General features: G+C 45.6%; 2 protein-coding genes across 2 annotated transcripts; both read left to right on the top strand.

The window, feature by feature from the left end:
* Window positions 1-6,893: 6,893 nt before the first annotated feature.
* On the top strand, window positions 6,894-9,572 carry LOC138846342 (leucine-rich repeat-containing protein 37A3-like). Its single transcript, XM_070061769.1, has one exon. The coding sequence runs from the start codon at window positions 7,055-7,057 to the stop codon at window positions 8,744-8,746; it is 1,692 nt and encodes a 563-aa protein (XP_069917870.1). The 5' UTR covers window positions 6,894-7,054; the 3' UTR covers window positions 8,747-9,572.
* On the top strand, window positions 9,408-11,348 carry LOC138845943 (leucine-rich repeat-containing protein 37A3-like). The gene has a single exon (XM_070059992.1). It carries the CDS (start codon window positions 9,408-9,410, stop codon window positions 11,271-11,273), a length of 1,866 nt encoding a protein of 621 aa, XP_069916093.1. The 3' UTR covers window positions 11,274-11,348.
* Window positions 11,349-27,651: the final 16,303 nt, after the last annotated feature.

The following is a 27,651-nucleotide window of genomic DNA, read 5'->3' as shown; positions in this document are numbered from 1 at the left end:
CAGCTGCGGTGGCCATTTGGGGCATGAACCAGTGGCTGGAAGATTTATTCACGTTCATTCTTTCTCTCTCTCTCCCTCCCTCTCCCTCTCCCTCCACTCATTCTCTCTCTCTCCTGCACCCAACCATCACTCTGCCTTTCAAATAAATAAAACTTTTTAAAAAAAATCTTAGCCACTCAAAAAAATAAATGTTCCCTGGTGATTATATTCAGTATTGGTCTTAGAAGGATAAATTGAGGTGCATGCTGTAAAACAACTGATTTGAATGCCTCAAAAATCCCAATGCCATGAAACACTGCAAAAAAGGAACAGTTCTAAACTGAAGAAAATTAAAGAGCCATGAAAATAAAATGCAATGCCTGATTTAAAAGTAGCCAAGACATGTTTGGGACAACTGAGAGCACCTGCATGTGGACCACAATAGACGGTGATGTTAATGTTAAAGCTGACTGGGTGATAACAGTGTTGTGGATATGCAGGAGAATGCCTTTGTTCTTAGGAGACGCAGACTTCAGGTTTAGCAAGAAAAGGTCATCATATCTACAGCTCATTCTCAAATGGTTTGTCCAAGAAGTGCATAGAGACACACACGTGGAAAGTGAATGTGGCAAAATGTTAGCAACAGTTGAATCTAAGTGAGAGAACATGTAAACTCATGACACCAATCTTTCGGATATTTTTGTAGGCTTGAAAATTTTCAAAATACGAAGTTAGGGGTAGAAAGGACTTAACGAAAATTTCCTGTTAGAATTGAAGTCTAGTAAAACACTAGCTTAGCATTCTGAGTGCATTCTTTCTTTTTTTTTGTTTTGTTTTGTTTTTAACTTTTATTTAATGAATATAAATTTCCAAAGTACGATTTATGGATTACAATGGCTTCCCCCCCATACCGTCCCTCCCACCCACAACCCTCCCCTTTCCCACTCCCTCTCCCCTTCCATTCACATCAAGATTCATTTTCGAATATCTTAATATACAGAAGATCAGCTTAGTATACATTAAGTAAGGATTTCAGCAGTTTGCTCCCACACAGAAACATAAAGTGAAAAATAATAGATGATTTTTTTAAATGATGATGAAATCAGATCAGACCTATTGTCATGTTTAATCCCAGTGAGAGTCAAGTTGGGAGTTGATAATTTCTTTTTTTTTTCTTTCTATATGAAGCTTTCCCTGGACCCAAAGAAGTAACATTAGTCATCTGTAACAACTCAACCATTGGTTATTCTATTGGTTAGAAAGAGCCTGGCCCACTACGTGTAACCTACCATAGTTTATCTATTCACCTATTTGTGAACACTTAGGTTGTTCCAATTTGGGGGTATTAGAAATGAAGCTGTTTGCACTTACCCCCCCTGTAGGAACTCTGTCCTTAATGAGCTGTACTATGAGAATTAACTGCAAAACTTGTTCTCAAACAGTACTTTTTATGTTGTGGGGTGGGGGGTTGGTGCAAAGTGTTGAAATCTTTACTTAGTATAGAGTTGCTCTTTTGTATATAAAGTCAATCAAAAGTGAATCTTAATGAAGAATGGGATGGGAGAGGGAGTAGGAGGTAGGACGGGAGTGGGGGTGGGAGGGCAGGTATGGAGGAAAAAACACTATATTCCTAAAGTTGTACCTATGAAATTGGCATTCATTACATAAAAGCTTTAAAAAATAAAACAAATAAAAATTAAACTGTTTACGATGGCAGGCATTTGGTGCAGCCGTTAAGCCACTACCTGGGATACTCCAATCCCACATCAGAATGCCTGGATCCAAGTCCCGGCTCTGCTCCACCCTAGCTTCCTGCTAACATGTACCCTGGAAGGCAGTGGGTGATGCCCCAAGGACTTGAGTTCTTGCTCCTCACATGGAAAACCAAACTAGTTTCTGAGCTCCTGGCTTTGGCCTGGCCCAGCCCTGCATGTCGCAGACATTTGGGGAGTAAACTACCTAATGAAAACATGTGGTCGGCACCGTGGCTCAATAGGCTAATCTTCCGCCTTGCGGCGCTGGCACACTGGGTTCTAGTCCCGGTCGGGGCGCCAGATTCTGTCCCGGTTGCCCCTCTTCCAGGCCAGCTCTCTGGTATGGCCCGGGAGTGCAGTGGAGGATGGCCCAAGTCCTTGGGCCCTGCACCCGCATGGGAGACCAGGAAAAGCACCTGGCTTCTGGCTTTGGATCAGCGCGATGCGCCGGCCACGGCGGCCATTGGAGGGTGAACCAATGGCAAAAGGAAGACCTTTCTCTCTGTTTCTGCCTCTCACTGTCCACTCTGCCTGTCAAAAAGAAAAAAAAAAGAAAAGATGTGTTTGTGTGTGTTTCTCTCTCTTCCTTCCACAGAAACTTTCGAAATGATAAATTTGAAAAAAAAAATATAATGAAAATAGACTGACAGTTTCTTAAAAACACACACCTACCATAAGTTGCAGCCTTTCCATTTCTGGGTATTTAGGGAAGCACCACCTGACACATCCCAGGGCACTCCCTGGCAGGAAACAGGGATCAGAAATGGAGCCAGGCACTCCAGAAGGGGATGTGCTTGTCCCAAGCAGCATCTTCATGGCTGGGCTAAACACCTGCCTGGTCAAATTACTTTCACTCACCCATCAGTGAGCAAGTGTTCCTTTTTCTCCACATCTTTTCCAACAATTACTGCAGTCAGTCATTTTTCTGGGACCAGAGTAGTTTCTAATAGTGAACACTTCCAACAGGGATGGAGAAGAGTACTCCAGAGGTTGGGGGAAGTCCTCCTGTGCACTCCCAACCCACAATGAGACTTGTGAACTGGAAGGAGACACCCCTGAGTCAAACGACAGATCCATGGTGCCCAATGCTCACCCTGTTGACTTTATTTTGGATACACCACACCCACTTCCATGCCTATGCCTCCTTGGGCCACCTCTCCCTCCTTCCTTTATTCTCATATTCAAGACCAACAATTGGCCACCAGGCTCCTACCCAAATGCCCTGGCCACACACATACCTCAAGAACGCCTTTGCTGGCACCTTGGCTCACCTGTTTGACCCACCCAAGGAACCCCTTTACAGGTAACTTAATTCTCTGTCTCTATTCATAGGATCTTACCCAGCCATATGGCCTGCTGCCTCTGCCAATTTAAACATACTATCGAGGTTGTCTGCAACACCGTCAAGCTTCACTGTGACAATGAATGCCTGCCAAATACGACACATTGCCGTGAGTCGGAACTTCCTGAGGATCTTTTTTTAATATTTATTTGTTTTAAATTTCTTATTTTAAAATTTTAGGGTCAAGTTTAAAGTAACAATGTAATTAATTGCTGAATTTTTATTCATTCATTCAGATTTAAACTCCCTAAATTGCTACACTGCTCCCTTGCTGAAAGTCAGGTTCGCAATCACCGCTATGTAATTTAATAACATAGTTACCGCTATGTAATTTACATATGCACAAAGGATCATGGAAAAGAGGTGGAAGGGGAAGGAAGCAATGTTGGGAACCACACACGTGGTGTTCTGTGCTCTTGGGTGCTTTGCTTTTCAATGATAACTCATTTGCACACAGTCTATAAACTGGTTTTCTACGTGTTGGGCCTCAAGGGCCCTCTGTCTTATAGAACAGGTCTACACTGCTCACCGCGGTTGTTTGTTTTTGCACTTGTATAAAAGAGTACAAGTGATGCTGTTTTATTTGGAGCCGGGGAGTTTCTGGTTCCATAACCAGAAATGGCTGCCTGGCTCCTCTGATGGAGTCGGAAGGCTCCTCCATGCACTTGTAGACTGTCCAACTCTGAACCTGCTCTGAGTCTCACGCTTTTCTATCCACAGAACACTCGGGTAATTTTAAGTATCCTTCTGTAGATGAGGGTTATTACCACTGATGTCGTGACTTCCAAAATGTGACCGCTTTCTTCCTTAGACAGCTTGAATTCGGATCTCAGTCAGGGATCTGAGGCATTAGCACAGTGATAACTGTATACCCATCTACACAGTGTTGCTCACCTTCCAGACCAGTTTCCTACCAATTATATTATTCCCTTCATCTCAAGAGGTGAGAAGGACAAGCATTGTTAATCTCCCTTTACAAGGGTGGGAAAGAACACACTGAGGTGAGGAGCAAGGCCCCTTGGCTTGACCATCTCTGCCCTCGCTCCCCTTACATGCCTATCTTTTGCCATGGACACCTGTGATGGCAGCAAGAACATAGGGCCACAGGGAGGGAGGGAGGGAGGGAGGAAGCCTTGGGCTCCCTCAGCATGAGGCAGGACTGTGGAATGATGTGGCTGAGAAGCAGGGGCAGAGCCACAGAAGGGGCAGCTGGGTGGGGCCATTTGTCCTCCAGCCTTATTCTAAGCCTGGAGTGGTTGGTCATTGGAAACCAATGAAATAATACTGATCATAGTTACTGCTTTTTAACACTGCGAACTCTTCTGAATGCCACTCTCAAAAATATCTTTTTCTCCTTTATTGTTGCCATTTCATAGGTTTGAGTTTGGTTTTACTTTTCTCTCTAAAGTCTCAATGGTACCCCAAATATTGGATTTGACTCCTAATTTAATTGATCAGAGTGTAGGGCTGTGGACTGACATAAAGCTGTCCCATCAGTCTTCCGTACCAAAAAGCAGTCTCTTCTTTTTTTGACAGTTGAAGAAGCATCTATAGGGAACCCAAAGGGGGCATTCATGAAGATATTGCAAGCCCGGAAGAACAACACCAGCAAGCAGCTGACTATTGAGCCAGGGAACCCAGTATCAGAGAGAAACAGTGTGGACTTCCCAGGCCATATGAGTGAACAGCGGGATTTCAACAATGAAAGTGACATTATTAGTGCACTGAATTACATATTGCCTTATTTCTCAGAGGAAAATCTACAAAATGTAGAATCAACATTATTACCATTCATTACACTGCTTTTTTCAAATGTGCAAGATAGAGATAAGTCCCTGAGCTACGTGAAAACCCACATAAGGAGGCCCTCTCATCCTTACAGAAATAAGTTGAGAAAGCTCTATTTTCTACAGAATTTGTTAGATGAAGAAATTCAAGAAAAAATCGATGAGGTTAAGAAGGAAGAAAAGGCCATGCTTATGCAGCCTATCCTGTTAGGTCCTCAATTTAACCCTCAAATCCTCCAAAAGAAATCAGAAACTGCCCCGTCACAGGAGAACAGCCTGGCAACCATGCCAAGTGTGGGGTACAGGCTGCAGAGAGTGAAAAAAGTCATCAAGGGGCCAAAGGGCTTACGGGAAAGGCACCTCCAGGAGATGAGGAAGAGCCTCGGGAGGAGACGGGGCACCTGGCCCTTTGCGGAGAGCATTGGGGGAAGAAGGCTTGGGAGAGCAGGCTCCAGGGAGCTGAAGGAGCTTCAAGTGGCTCAGAGGCCCAGGCAGGTGGCCGGAAACTCCTTGCACACGGAGCCCTTGCTCACAAAGGAACGTGAGGCTGCAGCCTCCTCTTTCCTGAAGAAACACATCCTGGGCAGGCCTTCTACCTCCCCTGCAAAATCTCTCTCTGAGATCAACAACAAAGGAAAAGACTTAACCTACACCATTTTTGTCTTAGAAGATGCCAATGCTAAAGCTAAAAATAAGGCGGCAGGGAAACCAATCTGGCATTCCAGACAAAATTACCACTTTCACAAAACTCGCTCTCACCTGGTCCTCCGAACCCCCAAGGCCAAACTGAGTCGGAAGTTCAGAAGGAAAAATTCCCTCAACAGGCTGACGGCTGGGAAGAGGCCTCCGTTCCCTGCACTGCGGAGTCTCATAAACTCCCCCTCCGGAGAGGCTTTCTCATCCCCTGGAGGCCTGCATTCTCAGGGGAGTCCTCCTCTGAGAGAACCTTCTATAGAAGACACTAGGGAGGAAAACCATTCCGGAGGTCGTGTTTTTGAAGAAAACGTTTTGCCAGAAAACACCACTGCACATGAAGAAACGCTCCCTGGCGACAAAATGCACACAGATCCTTCAGCTACAGATTCTGCTGGGACCGAGTTCGACCTAATGCCGACTGTGGACCAAACCAAGGAAACACAGTGGGAATACCCCAGCGAGGGCACTGAAGCCCCCACCACGCCCGCAGGCTTCACCTACCCCGTGATGCTGTCCCAGGGGCAACAGTTTGAAATTCAGCTGAATCAGCAGCTACAGTCCCTCATCCCCAACACGGACATGAAAAAGCTCATTTCTCACGTCATCCGCACTCTGAAAATGGACTGCTCTGAGGCCCAGGTGCAACTGCCCTGTGCCAAGCTCACCTCCAAAACAGGCATCCTGATGAAGCTCCTCAGTGAGCAGCAGGAAGAAAAGATAGCCAAGGAAGAATGGGACGCAGAGCAGTGGAGGACCGAGACCTATATCAATGAGAGTACAGAAGCCCCGAGTGGACAGAAAGAGCAGGAGTCGAGTAAGGTGAGGACAGGAGACCTGCACTTTCCCATCACTTAGGAGACCCCACGCGGGAAGACCAGGGGCTCCCAGTCCAGATCCCTTGGCTCTCTGAGCCCTGGTCTTCCCACTCCTTGAATGTCCCACCTGAATCGCCTGACTCGCTCACACCCATGGCAGACCCTGGCGGCTTTGATGACCTGGGGTCTTCTGCTCCCTCCCGGGTGCTGACCTCGCCTCAAGAGTCCACTGTGAGTTTGCTTCCTTTTTCTGGAACTGCCCCCAGAGCCAGAACAGCTTGCTGTTCCAAAGCAGTATTTCAATAGGCTGACTCGACAACAGAGGCTACCAGAGGCGATTCCCGTGCTAGACGGGGATCAGGATCAGCCTCCGGCTCTGCCTCCTCGACTGGAAGGAAATGCTCACCAGTCATTGGAAGCACTCGTTCCGCCTCTAGACAGTCTTCACAAGGAAACAAGTTGATTGTTTCACCCCTGACCCCCAAGAAAGATCTAGCTCGGCGTCCACGGCTTCCTAAGGTTGTTGTTGGAACTCCAGACAAAGCGGCCAAGCTTCAGGGTCAAAATCAAGTTTTGCTGGCTGACTATGGGGTCTATCCTGGTGGTTTTCCTACAGAATCCCAGGAGAACCCAGGAGAACCTGCACAGCCCTCTGAGCAGGCTGAACCATCTCAATTCCTGATGGAAGGCCAGACTCAAAATCCAGAGACTCAGGAGCCCATCCAATCCTCCTCTGCACAGCAAGAAGAACAAGCTCCGCCTCCACAGCCCGTTGAACCAGATGAACTTTCTTCACCCCAGCAAGAGGGCCCAGGTGCAGACCTGCAGCAGCCCGAGGAAGAAGCATCTCCGTTGCAGCAGGAGGCCCCCGCTCAGAATCCATTTGCTACTGCAGAAGTAGTAGGTCAGGCATCAGTGTATCATGATCCTAACACTCCATCCTCACCTCAGATTGTAGCTCTCCAAGCAAACTTCCCCAGCGTCACACTGAAACCTGCAGACACGGAGCTGACAGAAGCCTCAGGGGCAGGTGAGGAAGTTCAGTCTACTCCAAGCACGGAGCAGGCTCCAGCTCAGCCTCTGGGGCATCCTGAGGGAGCGGGACTCCCCTCAGCCCAACAAGAGGCCCCAGTGCAGACTCCGGACTTCCCTGGGAGGGTGGAATCTTGGACTCAAGAGGGTCTAGCTCAGACCTCAGATCTCCCTGAGGAGACTGGACCTTTCTCTACCCAAAACGATGCCACAGCTCAGCCCTCAGAGTATGCTGAGGAAGTCAGCCCATCTGTAGCCCAGCAGGGGGCCCCAGCTCAGCCTCCAGGCCTGCCTGTGAACACTGAATATTCCTCCAGCAATCAGGAGCAGCCTGCTCAGCCTTCTGAGTCTCCAGAGATCGAACCTTCTAGAAGCCAACTGGAAGCCCCGGAGAAGCCTTCGGCACTCCCTGTGGAAGTCAAATCTCCAGTACAGCAAGATCCCCGAGCTCAAGCGCTAGAATCTCCTGAAGAGACTATCATAGCTCAGACTCCACAGATTCAGAAGGGGACGGACTGGTCTCCAGATCAGAATCAAGTTCACCGTTATAACCTGCCCAACGTGACCATCAAGCCTGCAGATGTGGCGCTGACCATAACTCCGGAGCCTACCATGGAGCGGGACTCTTCTCCAGCGCAGCAGGAGGGCTCTGCTCAGACTCCGGGCCCTCCTGTGGAGACAGAACCCTATATCAGTGAGCAGGAGCAACCAATGCGGCCCTCTGAGTCTTCTGAGGGGGTTGAATCTTCTGGAAAGAAGACAGAAGTCCCAGCCCAGCTTCCAAGTCCTCACACAGTGACCATTTTACCTCCAGGTCACCATCAAGTTCAGCAGTACGACTTGCCCAATGTGACTACTAAACCTCCAGACCTGCAGCTGACCCTAACACCAAAACCTGCAGCACGGCCGGCACCGCGGCTCACTAGGCTAATCCTCCGCCTTGCAGCACCGGCACACCGGGTTCTAGTCCCGGTTGGGGCACCGGATTCTGTCCCGGTTGCCCCTCTTCCAGGCCAGCTCTCTGCTGTGGCCAGGGAGTGCAGTGGAGGATGGCCCAGGTGCTTGGGCCCTGCACCCCATGGGAGACCAGGAAAAGCACCTGGCTCCTGGCTCCTGCCATCGGATCAGTGTGGTGTGCCGGCCGCAGCGCGCCGGCCACGGCGGCCATTGGAGGGTGAACCAACGGCAAAGGAAGACCTTTCTCTCTGTCTCTCTCTCTCACTGTCCACTCTGCCTGTCAAAAAAAAAAAAAAACCCTGCAGAAGTGGAAACATTTCCAGTCAGCCACGAGGTCACAACAACTCAGGCCTCAGTCCCAGCTCTGCCTCCAACGCCTCTTGAAGAGGTTGAACCACTGCCAATTCAATCTCCAGAAGTTATGCAGGATGAGAAACCCTCTATGACCCAGCAGGAGGAAACAGCTGAAATTTTACAGGCCCCCGAAGAGGCTGCACCTTCTCCAATCCATCAGGAAGCCCAAGCTCACGCCTCAGTGTTCCCTACGGAGCATGAGCCTTTGAAAGACCAGGAGGCAGACACAGCTCAGCAGCCAAAGCCCCCAGAAGAGGATGAGCACTCCCCACTTCCAGGGGTCCCAGCTCAGCCTGAACAACTGAAGGAACCTTCACCAAGCCAGCAGGGGATTTCCGTTCCACCTCTAGAGCGCCCCGTGAGTGCTTACCAATTACCACTCCAACAGGGAAACACAAACCAGCCTTCAGATATCTTCCCAGAGATGAGTGATGCTATTCCAATGAATATGACATTTTCACCTCATATTCCAGAAGAAATACTCAGAACTCAGCATTTAAGGATGTCTAAAACCAAACCAAAACATGTGGATATTGACCTTACCAGAACCCTAAAGCCCACTCCAGAAGTTTATCCTTACTGGAGTCAGCAGGAAGGACCTGCCCAGCCTACAGTTCCCACCAAGCAAGTTGAATTTTCTCCAACCCAGCTTGGGCCTCCTCTTGCCAAGCCTCCAGCACTGCCTGAAAAGATGGAACTTTCTCCAGCTGAGCCTCTAGAGCCCCTCAAGAATGCAGAACAAGCTCCAGTGCAAAATGTAGCCCCAGCCAAGCCACAAGACTTCCCTGACACTCAATCATCTGTAACCCAGCAGGAGCTTCAAACTCAGCAACCAAACCTGACCAAAGTCACAGGTCAACCTTTGGATGTGAAACTCACCATAACTACACAACCTGGAATGGAAGGCGGACTTTCTCCAATCATGCAGGAGGCCCCAGTTCAGCTTCCAGGGCCATCTAAGGAAGGTATAGCTCAACCCCCAGGATATCAGGGGGTGACAGTTCCAACACCAGCTCAGGATCAAGCTCCGTTTCCAAAATCACCCCGCATCACATTTCAACCTTTTGATCTGGCACTTACAATAACTCCACAGCCCATTACAGAGGCTGAACTTGCCACAAATGTGCAGGAGACTCCACCTAAAGAATCTGTAGCTCAGCCACCAGTGCATCATGAGGGTCAAAATCAACCTCCACTATCACCCAGTGTCACAAATCAACCTTTAGACCTGGCACTTACCATTACTACAGAACCTACTACAGAGGCTGAGCATCCTGCAGACCTGAGCAAGACTACAGCTCCATCTCCAAACCTGACTCCAGTCACAACTCAACATCTGGACCTGGGACTTACCATAACTCCAGAAACCAGCAGTATGGTGACTGAACCCTCTACAGACATGCAGGAGACCTCCAGTCAACCTCCCATGGAGGGTGTAACCCAATCTCCAATACATCAAGAGGTGACAGTTCCAACACTGGGTCATAATCAAGCTCAATATCCAACATTGCCTCACATCACAGTTCAGCCTTTGGACACAGTGCTTACCATAAATGCAAAGCGTACCAGGAAGGCTGAACATTCTACAGCCCTGAAGAAGACTAAAGTACCTCCCGTGCTCCATGAGGAGGTACTTTCACAACCAGACCAGGTTCAGGCTCAGCATCCAACCCTGACAGAAGTCACAGTTCAACCTTTTGATGTAGAACTTACCCTAACTCCAGAATCCATTGTGGAGGGTGAACCACTCCCAACCATGCAGGAGACTTCAGGGCAGCCTCCAGGGCCACATAATGAAGTGGTCTATCAGCCTCCAGTTTATTATGAGATGGTAGTTCCAAAACCAAGTCAAGATCAAACTCCGCATCCAATGTCACCCAGTGGCACAGCTGAACCTTCGAAGTTAGAGTCAACCATAACTCAGGTACCCACTACACAGGATGAACATTCTACAGCCTTCAAGTCTATATCTCCTCCTCCTTATCCAATGTACCCTGAGGTGACATTTTCACCTCCAGTCCAGATTCAGACTCAGTATACAAACCTGCCTCAAGTCACAGTCAAGCCTCTGGACCTGGAAATTACCCAAACTCCACAACGTACTACAGAGGCTACACCTTCTACTACCATGCAAATGACCCTAACTCAGTCTACAGAGCCACTAAAGGAGCTCATAACTCAGTCCCCAGGGGACAATGAGATGACAGTTCCAACAGCAGGTCAGCATCAAGCTCAGCACCCAACATCACCCAGTGTCATAGCTCAGCCTTCCAAGATGGAGCTAACCATAACTCTGGTACCCACTGCAAAAGCTGGCCATTCTCCATCCCTGAAGAAGACTACAGATCTACATCCAGGCCAGGTTCAGACTCAGCACTCAACCCTAACTGAAGTCACAGATCAACCCCTGAATGCGGCTGCCACCATAAATGTCTGTGAGCTCTGCACCTGCAAAGATGAGACACTTTCGTGCACTGGCCTCAGCCCAGTGCAGAAGCTTCACAGAGTTCCTGTACCAGAGCCCAACAGCTACAATGGCACCTTCAGCATATTGTAAGAATCTCCCTTCCTCATGGTTCCCTACAGCCTGCCTGTCTCAGCAGCTTTTACCCAAGATCTTCTGAGCCCTCCTCAAGTCCCCACCTTATGTTGACTGTGTGTGTGTGTATGTGTGTGTTTTGGCAGACAGAGTAGGACAGTGAGAGACAGAGAGAAAGGTCTTCCTTTTTCCGTTGGTTCACCCCCAAGTGGCCACTTTGCTTGTGAGCTTTCCTGATCCTCCTTCTCTTATTCTCTTCTGTCTCTTCTACAGTCTCATGTGATTGCCCTTACTGCTTTTCCTGATTCATTATTTATTGACATTCACCATGTTATTACCTCATTGCTTTAATCCCACTCTTCAACACAGCCCTCATCCCGACTTATTAGAGATGATACAACAGATTTAAGGATAGATTCTGGAGCCAGGTTGCCTGGCTTTGAACACAGGTCTCCCAGTGATTAGCTTTGTGACTTTGGACAAGTTATTTAGCTTGGATTCAATATCCTCATCTGTAAAGCTGGCTTAAAGAATTGTGTGATGGATTGTAACAGAAAATAAAAATGCGTGACTCCACAGTCTTTCCCTGGATGACAGCGAGAATGATGGTGGTCTATAAGGCAGAAGCACAGCAGTCAGAAAGAAGAGCCCGTTAGTGGGAGATGTGTTCAGTGTTAGGCACTTTTTATTGATGAGCATAAAGTAACCCGAGAGGACATATCCACCAGGCAGGTGAGCATACAGGTATCTGTTTTATTGCTGCTCCTGCTTCCAGGAAAATGTGTACCTAAAACAAATAGGTTCATTGTTGCTGAGGAGTGAGGACAGAGTTAAAGCTAAGCACTCACAGCAATTCAAAGTTGAAGCTAAATATAAGTCATTTAACAGCTTCTTGTAAACAAGTATCGATTATGAGCACCTTTCCACTTTTTAAAAAGTGCACAGAATGTAGGATAAAATGTGAAAGTATGAACCCCCACACACCCTCATCATCCCCTGGTCCTCACTCTATTACCTGTAACCCAGGTGTGCGTCTTTCCTTCCAACCTCCTCTCTTTTTTTTTTTCCTATGGAGGTAATGCTTGGCTCCTGGCTCAGTGATCGGCACTTTTACCCTATGCTGTATTCCAAAAGGCTTTCCACATCAGCACATTAGTCCCTCTGATTTTAAATTGTCTGTATCCATTCAGTACTTGGAAAGATTTCAGCAGAGGGCGCTTGGCCAAAGCACTAGTATACCTGCATAGGTTTTCATTATTCTTATTGGTGACAATACATTTTGCCCATTTTTTCTTGAATAATTTATCCTTTTCTCACTGATTTATAGAAGTCAGTGTAGACACCTGAGTTATTTTGGTGAAAATACTTAATATTCAAAGTGATTGACTGTCTTTACTGTCAAAGAGACTGGACAGAGACGAAGTTAAGCTTCTGAGAGGATGCTTCATTGTTTATGTCAGTGGCCCCTCATTATTTATTGAGTGAGCAAACTGGGAAGCAGAGAGCTACGGAACATAAAAGCACTGGTATTTATTAGAAAGCTGATAATATTTCTGTATTTCAATACTCCCCCATGAGGGTGCCATGATTTTTTTCCTCATTCTGTTCATTCTTTTCCAACCCATTCAAGGATGTGAACTGTGTTCCTTTACAGAAATTTCCAAGGAAACTCGATTTCTTTCATTGATGAAAATGTATGGAAAGCATACCGCTGGGCTGAGACACTGTGAGTACACGCTCCCAAACATGAATACACAAAACTAACTGCATTGTAAGAGCTTTCTTGTTCTACTATTTTGAGGTCAGTATGTCAGAAAAAGTATTCCCTCTCCATGTCACAATCAACATCTGTTGATTATAATTCTATGGTTGTTTTAACAAGGCACAGAATTTGAAATAAGAAACTACTTCTATTTATTTGCATTTTATCAGTAATACCATTACATTCTTAGTAGATAAAAAGTGATAGGGATAGTGAAGACCTTCATTGTGTCCTAACTCCCTACCTATGAGGTAATAATTACTGCTCTGAGTTTGGCATATATCCTTCCAAAAAATTACCTACAAACATATTTACATAGAGCATAATAGTTGTGTTGTGTGGTTTCTTTCTTTTTTTAACCTAAATAGTAACATCCTGCAACTTGGTTCTTTCACTTCATGGTTTCTTCTGGATTTCTTTCCCTCCTAGTACTCAGTCAGTTACCCTATTCATTTAACTCCTGCATGATATTCTATAGTATGGATGGCCATTTCACAGTTTACTTAATAATCCCTCTATTGATGGATTTTCGATTATGTCCACTTCTCATGTATTGCTGCAAGGAAAATCCTTGTGCACACTTGTGAACATGGACAAGCATTTTGCAAAATAGAAGTCTAGAAAGAAAATGGGGCAGCTAGCATTGTGGCATAGTGGGAAAAGCCTCCACCAGCCATGCCAGCATCCCATATGGGCGCTGGTTTGAGTCCTGGCTGCTCCACTTCTGATCCAGATCTCTGATATGGCCTGGGAAAGCAGTGGAAGATGGCCCAAGTGCTTGGGACCCCGCACCCATGTGGGAGACCTTGAAGAAGCTCCTGGCTCCTGGCTCCTGGCTTCGGATCAGCACAGCTCTGGCCATTGTGGCCAACTGGGGAGTGAGCCAGTGGATTGAAGACCTCTCTCTCTCTCTCTGCCTCTCTCTCTCTCTCTCTGCCTCTCCTTCTCTCTGTGTGTAACTTGACTTTCAAATAAATAAATAAATCTCAAAAAAAAAAAAAGAATGAAAATGGATGAAGACTACGGAAATAGGAAATTTTAATTGCCCTCAGAAAAGCTGTGCACACTTACTTACACTCCAGCTAACAGAATATAAGAACATTCATTTCCCTTCATCCTTTTTAAAAAGATGTATTTGTTTACTTGAACTATGGGAGTGGGGGGAGGGGGAGATGGAGCGAGAGCAAATGAGAGAGTGAGAGAAAGAGAGAATCTTCCATCCACTGCTTTATTCCCCAAATGCCCAAAACAGCCATGGCTGGGCCAGGCCAAAGCTAAGATCTAATACTTGATTCTGGGTCTCCCACAGGGATGACGAGGAATCAAGCACTTGGGCCATCATCTGCTGCCTCCTAGGTGCACTAGCAGGCATCTGGCTCAGAAGCAGAGGGCCCAAGACTTTAACCAGGCTCTCCAATATGGAATTTACGCTTCTCAAGTGACGGCTTAGCCTGCTATGCCCCAACACTGACTCTTCCCTTCACCTTTTCACCTCGGGATGCTCTTTGTCTTTTTGCTAATGTGACTGGCAAATAAAAGGGTTCCCAGCTGAATCTGGATTTCTCTGATTACTCATAAATTTAAATGTCTTTATATACTTATTGAACATCTATGTTTCGTTGAGGTTTTGTCCACTGTCCATTTGTTGAATTATCTTTTCCTTACTGATTTTTGAAAGGAATCAGTTTAGACTCCCAATTTTGGGGGAAAATACTTAACATTCAAAGTAATTAACTAAAAATAAAAATCTATCATGTCACCTAGGCCAGTGAACTAGAAATTTTGAAGTGCTGAGTGTAACATAATAAAAAAAAGGAATTAATTGACATTTTTCACGACAGTTTGCGTGTTATATCACTGGGACAACTTGTACAGACATCATAAATTATTTCTGAATACAAACAAGACATATAACAGACAAAGGAGAAGGGTTATGATCACTTTAAGATAAATTTTCCCAGGGCCTGTGCAGTGCTGCAGTAGTGCAGTGGGCTAAGCTGCTACTTGCGGCGCTGGTATCCTGTACGGGCACCAGTTCTAGTCCCAGCTGCTCCACTTTAAATCCAACTCTCTGCTATGGCCTGAGAATGCAGTAGAGGATGGCCCAAGCACTTAGGTCTGTGCACCCATGTAGGAGACCCCAAAGAGGCTCATGGATCCTGGCTCCTGGCTTCCAATTGGCCCAGCTACAGCCATTGCAGCCATTTGGGGAGTGAACCAGTGGAGAGAAGACCTTTCTGTCTCTCCTTCTCTCCATCTGTAATTATAACTCTGAAACAAATAAATAAAATCTTTTTTAAAAAAGATAAAAGTTTCCCCTTAGCCTACTATCTCATTTCTGATGGGAAAATGCTAGAATCAGGCAGTTGTGACTTTTAATTTATGATGTTTCTTAAATGCAATACACACAGTTTGTATATATTTTGGTTATGCTTCATTTAAAGATGTCCCAAACTTGTAAGAAAAATCAAAGTCAGGGCTGGCACTGTGGCATAGCAGGTAAAGCCACCACCCACAGTGCCAGCATCCCATATGGGTGCCGGTTCGAGTCTCAGCTGCTCCACTTCCGATCCAGCTCTTTGCTATGGCCTGGGAAAGCAGTGGAAGATGGCCCAAGTCCTTGGGCCCCTGCACCCACATGGGAAGACCTGGAGGAAGCTCCTGGCTCCTCATTAGCACAGCTCCAGCCTTTGTGGCCAATTGGGGAGTGAACCAGCGGATGGAAGACCTTCCTCTCCCCTCTCCCCTCTCCCTTCTCCCCTCTCCTTCTCTCTGTGTGTAACTCTGACTTTCAAATAAATAAATAAATCTTTGGAAAAAGGAAAAATCAGAGTCATCTGACACAAAAGTAAATAACACTAGTTTCCTCTGAAGAGTGAAGACGGGAGTTGGAAAGGCTAAGGGATAAAGGGAAGGGGAAGAAAATTTAATTTTTCTTATTTGAGAGGCAAAGGCAGCATGCTATCATACACTGTTCACTCCCCAGATGCCTGTAGTGGTGAGACTGGGTCAGTCAAACTCAGGAACCTCAAACTCAGTCTTGTTCTCCTACATAGATGGCAGGGATTTAAATACTCAGCCATCATTACTGCCTCCCTGGTCAACCTTAACTTGTAGCCCCGGCATACCTCAAACATGGGGCTTCGGTAGTAGGGCTTGGGGAAAAAACAGAAGGAAATGGCAGTTCTGCCAATCTTGGTGCCTCCCAGTGTTAGGTTCTAACAGGGACATTGTGACCTACAGAGCAGACATTACATTTATGATTTGGTGGGAAGGACGGATAGGTGTATAGAGATGGACAAAAAAGGGAGAGTGGGAAAAATGGTTTAAATTAAAATACAACAGACATTGCCACCCTAGAAGTAAATTAGAATCTGGGTATTTAAACAGCACCATTACCAAAGTTTCCTCTACATACAGAGTTAGTCCTATGAAGCAAACAGCTGCAGTTGTCATTTTGATTCAGAAGTACCTCTTTCATTTTCCAGAATCCTCAGTGAAAATGACTTGACTGAATTACATAAGGACTCATTTGAAGGCCTGCTGTCCCTCCAACACTTGTAAGTCAGTTAATCATACTTATTTATGAGATTTTAGTTACATTATCTAGAAAACAAATATGGGTCCCAGCTGGATAATCTCCAAGGTTTCTTCTGGAAGTCTACACTGTAGGGTCTCATATCTCTAACATGGAATACCTACTATGTGCTTTGTGGTTTTTTTTTTTTTTTTGACAGGCAGAGTGGACAGTGAGAGAGAGAGAGAGAGACAGAGAGCAAGGTCTTCCTTTGCCATTGGTTCACCCTCCAATGGCCGCCGCGGCCAGTGCGCTGCGGCCGGAGCACCGCGCTGATCCGATGGCAGGAGCCAGGTGCTTCTCCTGGTCTCCCATGGGGTGCAGGGCTCAAGTAGCTGGGCCATCCTCCACTGCACTCCCTGGCCACAGCAGAGATGGCCTGGAGGAGGGGCAACCAGGACAGAATCCGGCGCCCAGGCCAGGACTAGAACCCGGTGTGCCGGCGCCGCAAGGCGGAGGATTAGCCTAGTGAGCCGCGGATTATATTTGTATTTAATTTACAAGCAATGGATGAAATTGGATCCAAGGTCTGTCTTCATACAGGTCCTAAGTTAAGAATGAGTTTTATATTTATAAAGGACTGTAAAGAGAAACAAAGAAACAAGAAAATACAACAGAGACAATATGTGGCCGACCAAGTCTCAAACATTTATCATCTGGCCTTTACAAACAAGGTTTGAACAAGTTGGTTTAATACAACAAAGGGAAGAAAACATAAACCAACAACATTAATTTGAATGCCATCAACTGAAAGTTGTTAGATGATCTAATCTTGAATAAGTTAACCTTTAGCCATTAAGTGACTTGCTAAACAGGTAAATTATATAAACAATATTATCAAGAATACTAAGCTACCAAGAGAACAGATTTGGCATTAATGATTTCCATTAAGGAACTATTATACCCATGTTGGAAATAGATAATTAAAACAATAGCTACATAGTATTGGGAAGTGTACATCATTAATCCTTATTAGGCTAATTACTGGGCCTCTTCAGCAAATAGATTCTTGTCTCAAAAGTACAAGGCTTAAGGAACATAGCATGTGATACTCACAACACTCCTTTGAATGATGATCAGAACTTCTAGGCCATACGGGGACAACCACATCTGCATGGTTCCTCTTGAGCACCTTTCCCATCTGGGCTCCGGAACCTTGCAAACATGGTTTGGAGAAAAACAAATGAGACTACTGCTGGTAGAATAGGCCCTTCATTGTTTCTGCTGGAAAATCCTTTGTAGCCTAATTAGTTTATGCTAGCATATGTATTCACTTCATTTTCAAAATGCCAATCAATTGTCTAAAGCTGAAAGAGAAAGCCAAACACTTTGCCTAGTACTGGAGACACATAAATGAGTAAGACAGGATCCCACCTTCCCAAGAGCTCACAATCTTGCAGGGGAAACAAATACACAAGCTCAAACCAATACCCAATAAGCACTATGTAGCTGACAGAGTGCTGCAGAGGGACCAGGGAATAATAAAACCACACTGCTTTTTAAAAATTCACTTTTCCTTCTTCTACCTACTCAACCATTCCTTCATTTAATAAACACCTGAGTCTATTTCCATGAGTCAGTTTTAAACATAGTGGGCAATGTAGATGAGCAAGGCCGAATCCATGCTTTCAAGAAGTTTATGCTCTGGGGAAATGGAAGGCACAAGTAACGATATCAAAAGAAATGGATATAGAGTCCAGACGAGGGAGAAGACTTTGGGCTGGGTCAGGGATGATGGAACCAGGGAGCAATGCCAGTTGAACAGGACTTCCAAGGGGGCAGTGGGCATCATCAGACGTCTTGGAGAGAATATCGTGGGAGAAAGGGAAAACATGGAAGCTTCTGAGGCACAGAGATGCAGGGAAAGCTGGAGGGTGAAGCCAGGTCTTCCAGGCCTTTGAATGCTGAGCAAGAGTCACCACGGGGAACCATGCTGTCACAGCAGTGCTCTAAAACAGACTTGAGCTTGCACCACAGTTACCTGGGGCTCTGAACCCTACCCCCACAGTAACTGCCTGAGTCGGTCTAGAACAGGGCTGAGAATCTGCCTCTTCTGTAAGCAGCTAGTGATATTGGCCTCGGAGAGTCACTTAGGGCAAGTCCCACTGGTGACTGCGCGTGGGACAGGTGAGAGAAGGAGATTCTAGAGATGGAGCCACCAACAGATGAGTTGCAGGTGAAAAGTGAGGGTCAAATTGTAATCAGTGGAAGTAAGAGTCCTCTACCACCAAGAGTGTTTTCAAGTGGGAATCCAGTGTCATGCTGTTTTCTGACGGTTCTATCATGGCTTTCATGGACTATCAAGCAACAAGCAACAAATAAATTTCCTTTAGTATGACAGAAAGTGTAATTCTGAATCAGTTCAAAATAATGAATTAATTAGAGAACCAATTTCATTTCAAATGATTCAAAAGGGCATCTTTTTTTCTGGTATTGAATGAAGTTAGAAAACTAGGACTAAACCAGGAAAGATGTGAAAATGTGAGAATTCTTTGGAATATTAGACATTAAAAATGGAGATGACAGCTTTGCTCCTTGTTTCAAATGGATGAAGACTATGAAAGTTCATCTAATCAATTCTGCACTCAGGAAAGTTTACCACCACAATCTATCAAGATCTATAGTTGTGTATGTCATTGATGAAGGTTCTAACAGTGAGACTATTAGGAGAGGTTGTAAGAAGGGGTAGTATCTCCAGAGGGTCAAATACAAGTCCAAAGCTTTACAGTTTAGGTAAAAACTGCATATCCAACATTATCAAATGCAAATTTTATTATCCCCACTGACTATATAGGTAATAGCTAACCAAGGCAATGTTTTCCTTTTCCTAGAGATTTATCCTGCAATAAAATAGAGTTTATCGAAAGACGTGCATTTGAGTCACTCCCTTTTTTGCAGTCTATGTAAGTTACAATTTCATCACATTTGGAATTTTAATAAATCTTCACTGTTCACCTTGAAATAGGGTTAAGATTCTACTTTACATTTGTAGTAGAAGGTTGCTAAAATTCTGTAACAGGTCCTTTTCCTCTCTAGCAAAAATACTATCAGGTACAAAAGTCAGAGTGAATCCCACAGAGCAGGGCTTCTCAGCCAACATGATTTTGCATTCAGGTAACAGCTTGCAGCCCTGCACGTGCTGCTGACACTGCGTGAGCTAAGCCCAGCCTGCTGTTAAGCCACTTACTATGTACAGGACAAACCTCCACAAGAAAAGCATTATCGAGTCCAAAATGTCAATAGCATTCAAGTTGTGAAACTCTGTTCCAGAGAAGTAAAGATCACACAGTACAAGTATGTCATGTAATATGAAAATAATATGATGAAATTTAATGTAAATGTGCAAGTATAATTCAGAAACCAAATCTTCCAGTACCAGTAAATTCTTTAGTGTGTAGATAAAATGTGGAAGTATTGTTTCATCTATAAAAATTAGAATCACTCCTGAAAGAAGAGTATTCTGAAAATATTTCTTTTTTTCTTCTTCATTCTCTTTCACTCGTGTCTTTTTTTGTAGAAATCTTGGTTGCAATTTACTGACAGAACTGAGCTTTGGGACATTTCAGGCGTGGCATGGAATGCAGTTTTTGCACAATGTGTAAGTGCAATAGATGATGAATACATATTTAAAAACCATTTGTGTATAAAAATGGTATATAGTTATGCTTATCTGGGTATTAAGCCCTGTATATAAACTCTGCAAAGAAGGTCTTCATTTCCATTTTTTTTTCCAAAAATCTAACACAAAGTACTCTGGGAGAAAAAGGTTCTGGTGCTTTCTCAGGGTTACCTGCTTTTAAATCCTAATGCAAAAATAATTCCTGGGACCCAGCCAAAGGGCACATCTCTCCCCATCACCCACCCAGATCATAAGCTTTTTCCAAAATGTATTTAGCTCTCAATTTATAAATTATCTGTGGATACTAATAACTTTTGAAATAGGAAGAAGTGGCATATATGTTAAACTGTAGTGTTAAAAAAATAAGAAAATACACTGCTCTAGCCTAATCCCACATATTTTGTCCTGACTAAACTGCAACAGAAAGTGAGTTTTATTCACTTTCAACTCAACAATTCTGTGATGTTCAATGGCCCAAGGGAATATTAGATTCAAGATACAGATTCTCCACTAAACCTGATGTTGAAAGACTATCCACCTGTTCTGTGGTTCAGAATCCCAGCCAAACACAATTCATTCTGGTTATGAGGGAAGGTTTTAGGATGTGTTGGGGATGGACCAACAGTGCCTGCAGATCTTGAGGAAGAACACTGAGAGTCTGTTTTTACTTCACCCACACACCGGGAGCTGGTTCCTGGAGCCCCAACACCAAGTGGTTTTGGTAGCATCAGTAAAAATGGCCTCAACATATATCATTCCATTAGATTCCCTCCTAAGGGGCCGAGTTCCAGTACAGCTTTCTGTAGACAACACAGGGAGAAAATCTGTGGAATCACAGTGGATGAAAAGTAATGAATTCATTTAAGAACATTCACTGAGTGCCAGGCCCACCGAGTGCCAGGTGCTGTATTAAGTGCTGGGGGTACAAACTGGAACAGGACAGAAGCTTTGTCTCCAGAGACTTTCATGCCAGCAGGGGGAAGTTGGACATTGATGGGAAAATGAGTGACAGCCATGCTAGCATCTGTGCAGCAAGGCCAGAGAGTTGAGCTGAAAAAGTAGGAGCAGAGCTAGGGATGGCGTACAGTGCATGAGGCACCAGTTCATTTATCTCAAGTTTCTGTGTCCATCTTAAGCCAAAGAAAAAAAGCATTTGCTTCATGGTGATGCAAAAACCAGAGCTAGCTGGTATTGGAAACTAATCCTCTTATCATGCGATCTGAACATATCTAACTCATGGTTGCTTCAAAAATTGGCACAATGGCTGTAATACACCAAGTGTGTGTTGGGAGCGGGTCTCCTTTATTTGGGGACATATTCTTTTATTAGACAAATCTGCTTCAAGGAAACTTTTGCTATCCCCGTTGCCCCAGGAAGACACCAGTGATCTTATGACCAAAGATGAGGGTTTTTAAAGTGAAAACAATGCTGTTCACTGCATTACAGAGTCCAGAAAAGAGTGCCAGCTGAGCTGGATTCATCATGAACTGGAGCCTAAGCTTCAAGGCTTTACGCTTGCACGTGCCCCTTCCAAGGTCCTGGGAGGGGCTGGAGCAATTTTTATATTCATAATTCTGCATGTTTCATTATAAGGGATTCCCCAAATTAGGTTAGGCTCATGCTCAGCAAAATCTGCATTCACCCTTACTTTGCATGTACTACATGCAGCCCAGTAAACATTCTTCTGAATGAAGTCTCTGTGTAAAACAGCAGTGTGGTAGGATCAATCTATTGTGAATATGAAATCTACCTCAAAGACATGCCAAGAGCTTACCAGTGACATAACATTCTTTGAATAGTAATACTCATCAAATCTTTCAGTGAAATCAGAAATGAAATACATTATGGAAAATCAGCAGTAATTGATAATTCTAAACATTAAGTATACTTTATTTCTTCTGCTTCATTCATTTATGTCGCTCCCCCTCTTCGTGGAGGAACGACACAGGACCCTGCGTTGTTCTTTCGTCTGCTCGGCCCTCCCCAGGTTTGCTGCTGGTTCTTCCCAGGTTGGCTACCGTCCCTTCCACCTCCGTGGAAGGGCGGTTCCCCCTGCCGCTTTCCCCACTTCTGCGGGGGAGCGGCACACCGCCGGCTGGCTCTCTCGGGGGCTGCACAGGTGTTCCTTCAGATAGATGTTCCTGGTGCATGTTGTCTCTCTCCTCCTTTATAGTCCTCTTCCACCAATCCCAACTCTGCTACCCACACGCCGAGTACGCTGCTCTCCTCCAATCAGGAGCAGCTCCTGCAGCTTGTCAAGTTGGTGAAAGGCAGCTGAGTAGAAGCTGTTTGCTCCTCTCCCAGCGCCATATTGTGGGAGAGCAGATGCATAGAATAAGTCTTAATTCCAGTAACTTAGTCTAGTCCGAGTTGCTCCCAGTTGCTCCCCACAGATCCCCCTTTCTTTTTATTTTTGGCGTTGATACGCGCCTGTCTTTGGTGCCCCGCAGCACACACACTGCTCTGCTTGCTAGAGTTGCCCACAGGTGCTTACAAGCCCTACCAATCAGGCAAACTGAATCCGGGTCCTCTCTTCGCCATGTTGTGAGGAGGTTTTTAGGCGCTGATGCGTGCCTGTGTTCGGTGCCCTGCAGCGCATGCTCTGCTCTGCTAGAACTGCCTGCAGGTGCTTACAAGCCCTACCAATCAGGCAAACCGAATCCAAGCCTTCTCATTGCTGTATTGTGGGGAGACTTATTGATGTTAATTCGTGCCTGTCTTCGGTGACCTGCAGCGCATAAGCTGCTAGCTGCCTGCAGGTGCTTATCGTCTTACTAATCAGGCAGACCGAATCCAAGCTCTCTCATTGCCGTGTTGTGGGGAGGCCTTATTTTTCTCTATTTCTCTACCTCCGGGCATTCCTATTTCTCCTATTTTACTTCTATCTGCCAGCATTCCTATTTCTCTCATTTTACTTCTAAACTTGTTTCTCTTATCCCCGCGGTTTCCCGGCACCCGCCCCGAGGCTGCTTCTCGGCGCCTCCCCCGCGGCGGCTTCCCGGCTCTGCGCGGCTTCCCGGGGCCCGCCCTGCGGTGGCTTCCCGGCTCTGCGCAGCTTACCGGCTTCTATTCGCACCCCGTGCGCTCTCCCCGTTTGTGCCCCGCGCGCTCTCTCTGCGCGTGGCGGCTTCCGCGAGTCACACAGCCCAGCTCACGTTTCCGCCACCGGCATTCAGTCCAAGTTCCCCGGGCTAACCTGGTGAATTCAACCTAGCTCACGTCTGCGCCCCCCAGTTTGGCTTCCCGTCTTTTGCTCCCCGGGCTAATCTGACGGATTCCAACCTGGCGGCCCACGTCTCTGCCTCTGGTTCCAGATTTTCGCCTTTTGCTCCCCGGGCTGACTTGAAGAATTCCAAGCTAGCTTACGTCTCCGCTTCAGCCTGCCCCCCCGCGGCTTCATCCTCCCTAACATTTTTCTCTACCCGGTATGTTTCCTAACTTTTCTTCCAACAACAATCCCCTCTCATTTCTCCTGGCTTTTCCCCACAGTCCGTATCCGAGTCTAAGTTTCTTCTAGGTTTCACTTTCGCTTTCAACCTGCAGTCCGTATCTGAGTCTAAGTTTCTTCTTGCTTTCACTTTAAATCCTAACTTCTTTCCCACAGTCCGTATCCGAGTCTATGCCTAGGCTTTCAATAGCTTCTTCCGGCACCTTTTCCATCCGGCTTTTCCCTAGGTTCTTTGCTAGTCTCTCTCTCCGGTATTTTCCCACTTCTTCCCGTTTCTTCCCTCTTCTTCCCTCCTAGGTTTCCTATCCGAGTCACGGCACCATTATGTCGCTCCCCCTCTTCGTGGAGGAACGACACAGGACCCTGCATTGTTCTTTCGTCTGCTCGGCCCTCCCCAGGTTTGCTGCTGGTTCTTCCCGGGTTGGCTACCGTCCCTTCCACCTCCGTGGAAGGGCGGTTCCCCCTGCCGCTTTCCCCACTTCTGCGGGGGAGCGGCACACCGCCGGCCGGCTCTCTCGGGGGCTGCACAGGTGTTCCTTCAGATAGATGTTCCTGGTGCATGTTGTCTCTCTCCTCCTTTATAGTCCTCTTCCACCAATCCCAACTCTGCTACCCACACGCCGAGTACGCTGCTCTCCTCCAATCAGGAGCAGCTCCTGCAGCTTGTCAAGTTGGTGAAAGGCAGCTGGGTAGAAGCTGTTTGCTCCTCTCCCAGCGCCATATTGTGGGAGAGCAGATGCATAGAATAAGTCTTAATTCCAGTAACTTAGTCTAGTCCGAGTTGCTCCCCACACATGTACATTAAGTCTTAACTCATTGGCTTCTTTCTAAAAATTGTTTTAGTCACTTCATTGGTCCTCACAAAACAAGTTTCATAGTTTAGTAGTGGAAGGACTCTAGAGTGTAGAGAGGGGCTCCCTTATCCAGACAGAGCACATCCACATGCTCACTCGTCTGTTACTCACAAGCACTGTGGGTGACTAGGAGGAGAGTCCAGGCTTTCTCCCTCCTCAGATATTCGCCCCACTGTTGACACTGTAGGTGAGCTGGGTGTGGTCGTACACTGAAGGTCAGCCATGGGCATAGCCTCCTTCAGGCAAGCTGTGGATACACCTGCATTTGCACACTGCTGGCACAGTCCTCCCTCTGTGGTGTGTCCTGGAATCCAAACAGCATCTCCCCAAACTCAGAGAGAGGCATAAACCTTACAGATGAAGAGAACAACTCAGGTCTGCCCTTTGGGGGTGTTTTGTAAGGGTTCACAAGTTTTCACATTGTCACTTCCTGCAACTATTACACTTTTCTTCTCATAATCTTTTCATCTGCACCATATTCTCATCTGTGTGGCAAGAGGTCTTCTTTTCTCTTAAGGTAATTCTTCCTCTGCACCGTATGCTTCTCTTAAAGTATTCTCTTCATTGGCTTTAGGGTTTTTTTGTTCTTTTACTTTTTTCTTTAAGATTTATTCATTTATTTGAAAGTCAGAGACACGGCTGGTGCTGTGGCACAGCAGATTAAAGCCCTGGCCTGAAGCGCCAGCATCCCATATAGGTGCCGGTTTGAGACCTGGATGCTCCACTTCCAATCCAGCTCTCTGCTATGGCCTGGGAAAGCAGTGGAAGATGGCCCAAGATTCTGACAGCTCACTGGGATGCACTTTGGAGAGGCTCAGCTTCATTCTGCATGCTCATCTCCATTCATTTTCTTTTTTTTTCTTTCTTTTTTTTTTTTTACAGGCAGAGTGGACAGTGAGAGAGAGAGACAGAGAGAAAGGTCTTCCTTTGCCATTGGTTCACCCTCCAATGGCCGCCGCGGCCAGCGCACTGCGGCCGGCGCACCGCGCTGATCCGGTGGCAGGAGCCAGGAGCCAGGTGCTTTTCCTGGTCTCTCATGGGGTGCAGGGCCCAAGCACCTGGGCCATCCTCCACTGCACTCCCTGGCCACAGCAGAGAGCTGGCCTGGAAGAGGGGCAACCTGGACAGAATCTGGCGCCCTGACCGGGACTAGAACCCGGTGTGCCGGCGCCGCTAGGCGGAGGATTAGCCTAGTGAGCCACGGCGCCGGCCCTCATCTCCATTCATTTTCATTCTCTCTCTCTCTCTCTCTCTCTCTCTCTCTCTCTCTCCCCCTCCCTCCCTCCTTCCCTCCCTCTGTCCCTCTGTCCCTCTATCCCTCTATCCCTCTCCCTCACTCTCTCTGATACTGGGCATACAGGCTATTTTTTTTTGGAGAGTTTGAGGTTTTTTTGTTGTTGTTGCTCATTTTACACATACTTCTCTTTTCTTATTATAATTCCTGATTTGGTTCAAATGTAGACAAAATAACTTAGACAAAGTTCAAACATTATCCAACATTCACATGGTTACATATGACTTTGAGTATGCAAGTAATACATCTCATAATTTTAAAAAATTTTGAGAAGCAACAAATCAAAAATAAAATTAATCCACAATCCAAAAACCTAAACCCAAATATTGCTAAGACATCAGTCTATTCCTAAAGCAGATGTTTCTTTTTTTTAACTTTTATTTAATAAATATACATTTCCAATGTACAACTTCTGGATTATAGTGGCTTTTTCCCCCCATAACCTCCCTCCCACCTGCAGTCATCCCATCTCCCATTCCCTTTCTCATCCCATTCTTCATCAAGATTCATTCTCAATTCTCTTTATATACAGAAGATCAACTTAGTATATACTAAGTAAAGATTTCAGCAGTTCGCACCCACACAGAAACACAAAGTATAAAGTATTGTTTGAGTACTAGTTATACCATTAATTCACATAGTACCACACATTAAGGACAGAGATCCTACATGGGGAGTAAGTGCACAGTGACTCCTGTTGTTGATTTAACAATTGACACTCTTATTTATGACGTCAGTTATCACCCGAGGCTCTTGTCATAAGCTGCCAAGCCTATTTTTAAGGCTACCACTGAGCTTGCCAGGGAGGAACTGTCTAGGGCAAGTTAAATACACAAAACCCACACAAATCTCACTATTCTTAGAGAAAGTCAGCCAATTTTCTTGAGTAAATGCCCCACAGGTGGCTGCAAGCCTTTGGTTAAATTTCCAGAATTATCAAAAACTTGATTCTGACCACTTTTACCATTTTGTTGTTCCCTTTATGAAGGGATAAATTTTCAAATGTTCTCACTCCACTGTTTACATAGGTTTCCACTGATGTCACCTACAACATGCTTTTAAATCTCTAGTCTCAATGACTCTGAGCTAAATATCTAATCGTGGGATAAGATTAGGGAAAAGGAATAAAAAGAGAAACTAATTTTCATGAGCGCTATCCTGAGAAGGTTGATGAAATTTTCAAAGTACTTCTATATTTAGTCATCTCAAGCTTCAGATTAAAGTGACAAATATTTGGACCCTTTTCTGCACACATATTAGACACAGTCTGGGGCAGGACTGAGCTCCAGCTCCAGCTTTGCTTCTTACAAGTGCAGTGACCTACAACAAGTTACACAGCCTCTGTGACTCAGCACAATATATATCACAATAGGCTACTGGGGTACAATACCTATCACAGAGGTTACTGGGAACATCCAGTGTTGAATGCTGAACACAGATGCTTGGCAGCCCAATCAATATCATCTGTAAGAATTATTATTTTCACAGTCTGTAACAGTACAGTACGTTTTTGAGTAGAGTTAAACTAAAGGCAGTTTTTTTTACCTGTTTTTGTTTTTGTTTGCTTGCTTTAAAAACTTTAAAAATCTATTACAGCATTTAGGAATGAAATTTCCCACAACACGAATTTATTCATTGTATTGGTATGGAAACAAAATGTGATTTCTTTACTCAACAAATATTTATTAACCATGCAGTAAATTTCAGGCACTATGCCACACACAGGCATAACAAAGACAATAACATATGTTCCCTGCCCTCAAGGGGCTAACAGGCCAGGAGACTGACAGGCCAACAAGCAACGTAACAAAGACTGTGATGTGATGTGATGCAATGTGACGT

Source organism: Oryctolagus cuniculus, chromosome 17, assembly GCF_964237555.1.
Source record: "Oryctolagus cuniculus chromosome 17, mOryCun1.1, whole genome shotgun sequence".
NCBI lineage: Eukaryota > Metazoa > Chordata > Mammalia > Lagomorpha > Leporidae > Oryctolagus > Oryctolagus cuniculus.
Note: the sequence above shows the minus strand (reverse complement) of the source record. Positions and strands in the feature narration are given on the sequence as shown.

What these genes read in the sequence shown, in the direction of transcription:
- LOC138846342 (XM_070061769.1), top strand. Translation starts at nt 7,055, where the DNA reads ATGGAAGGCCAGACTCAAAATCCAGAGACTCAGGAGCCCATCCAATCC.
- LOC138845943 (XM_070059992.1), top strand. Translation starts at nt 9,408, where the DNA reads ATGGAACTTTCTCCAGCTGAGCCTCTAGAGCCCCTCAAGAATGCAGAA.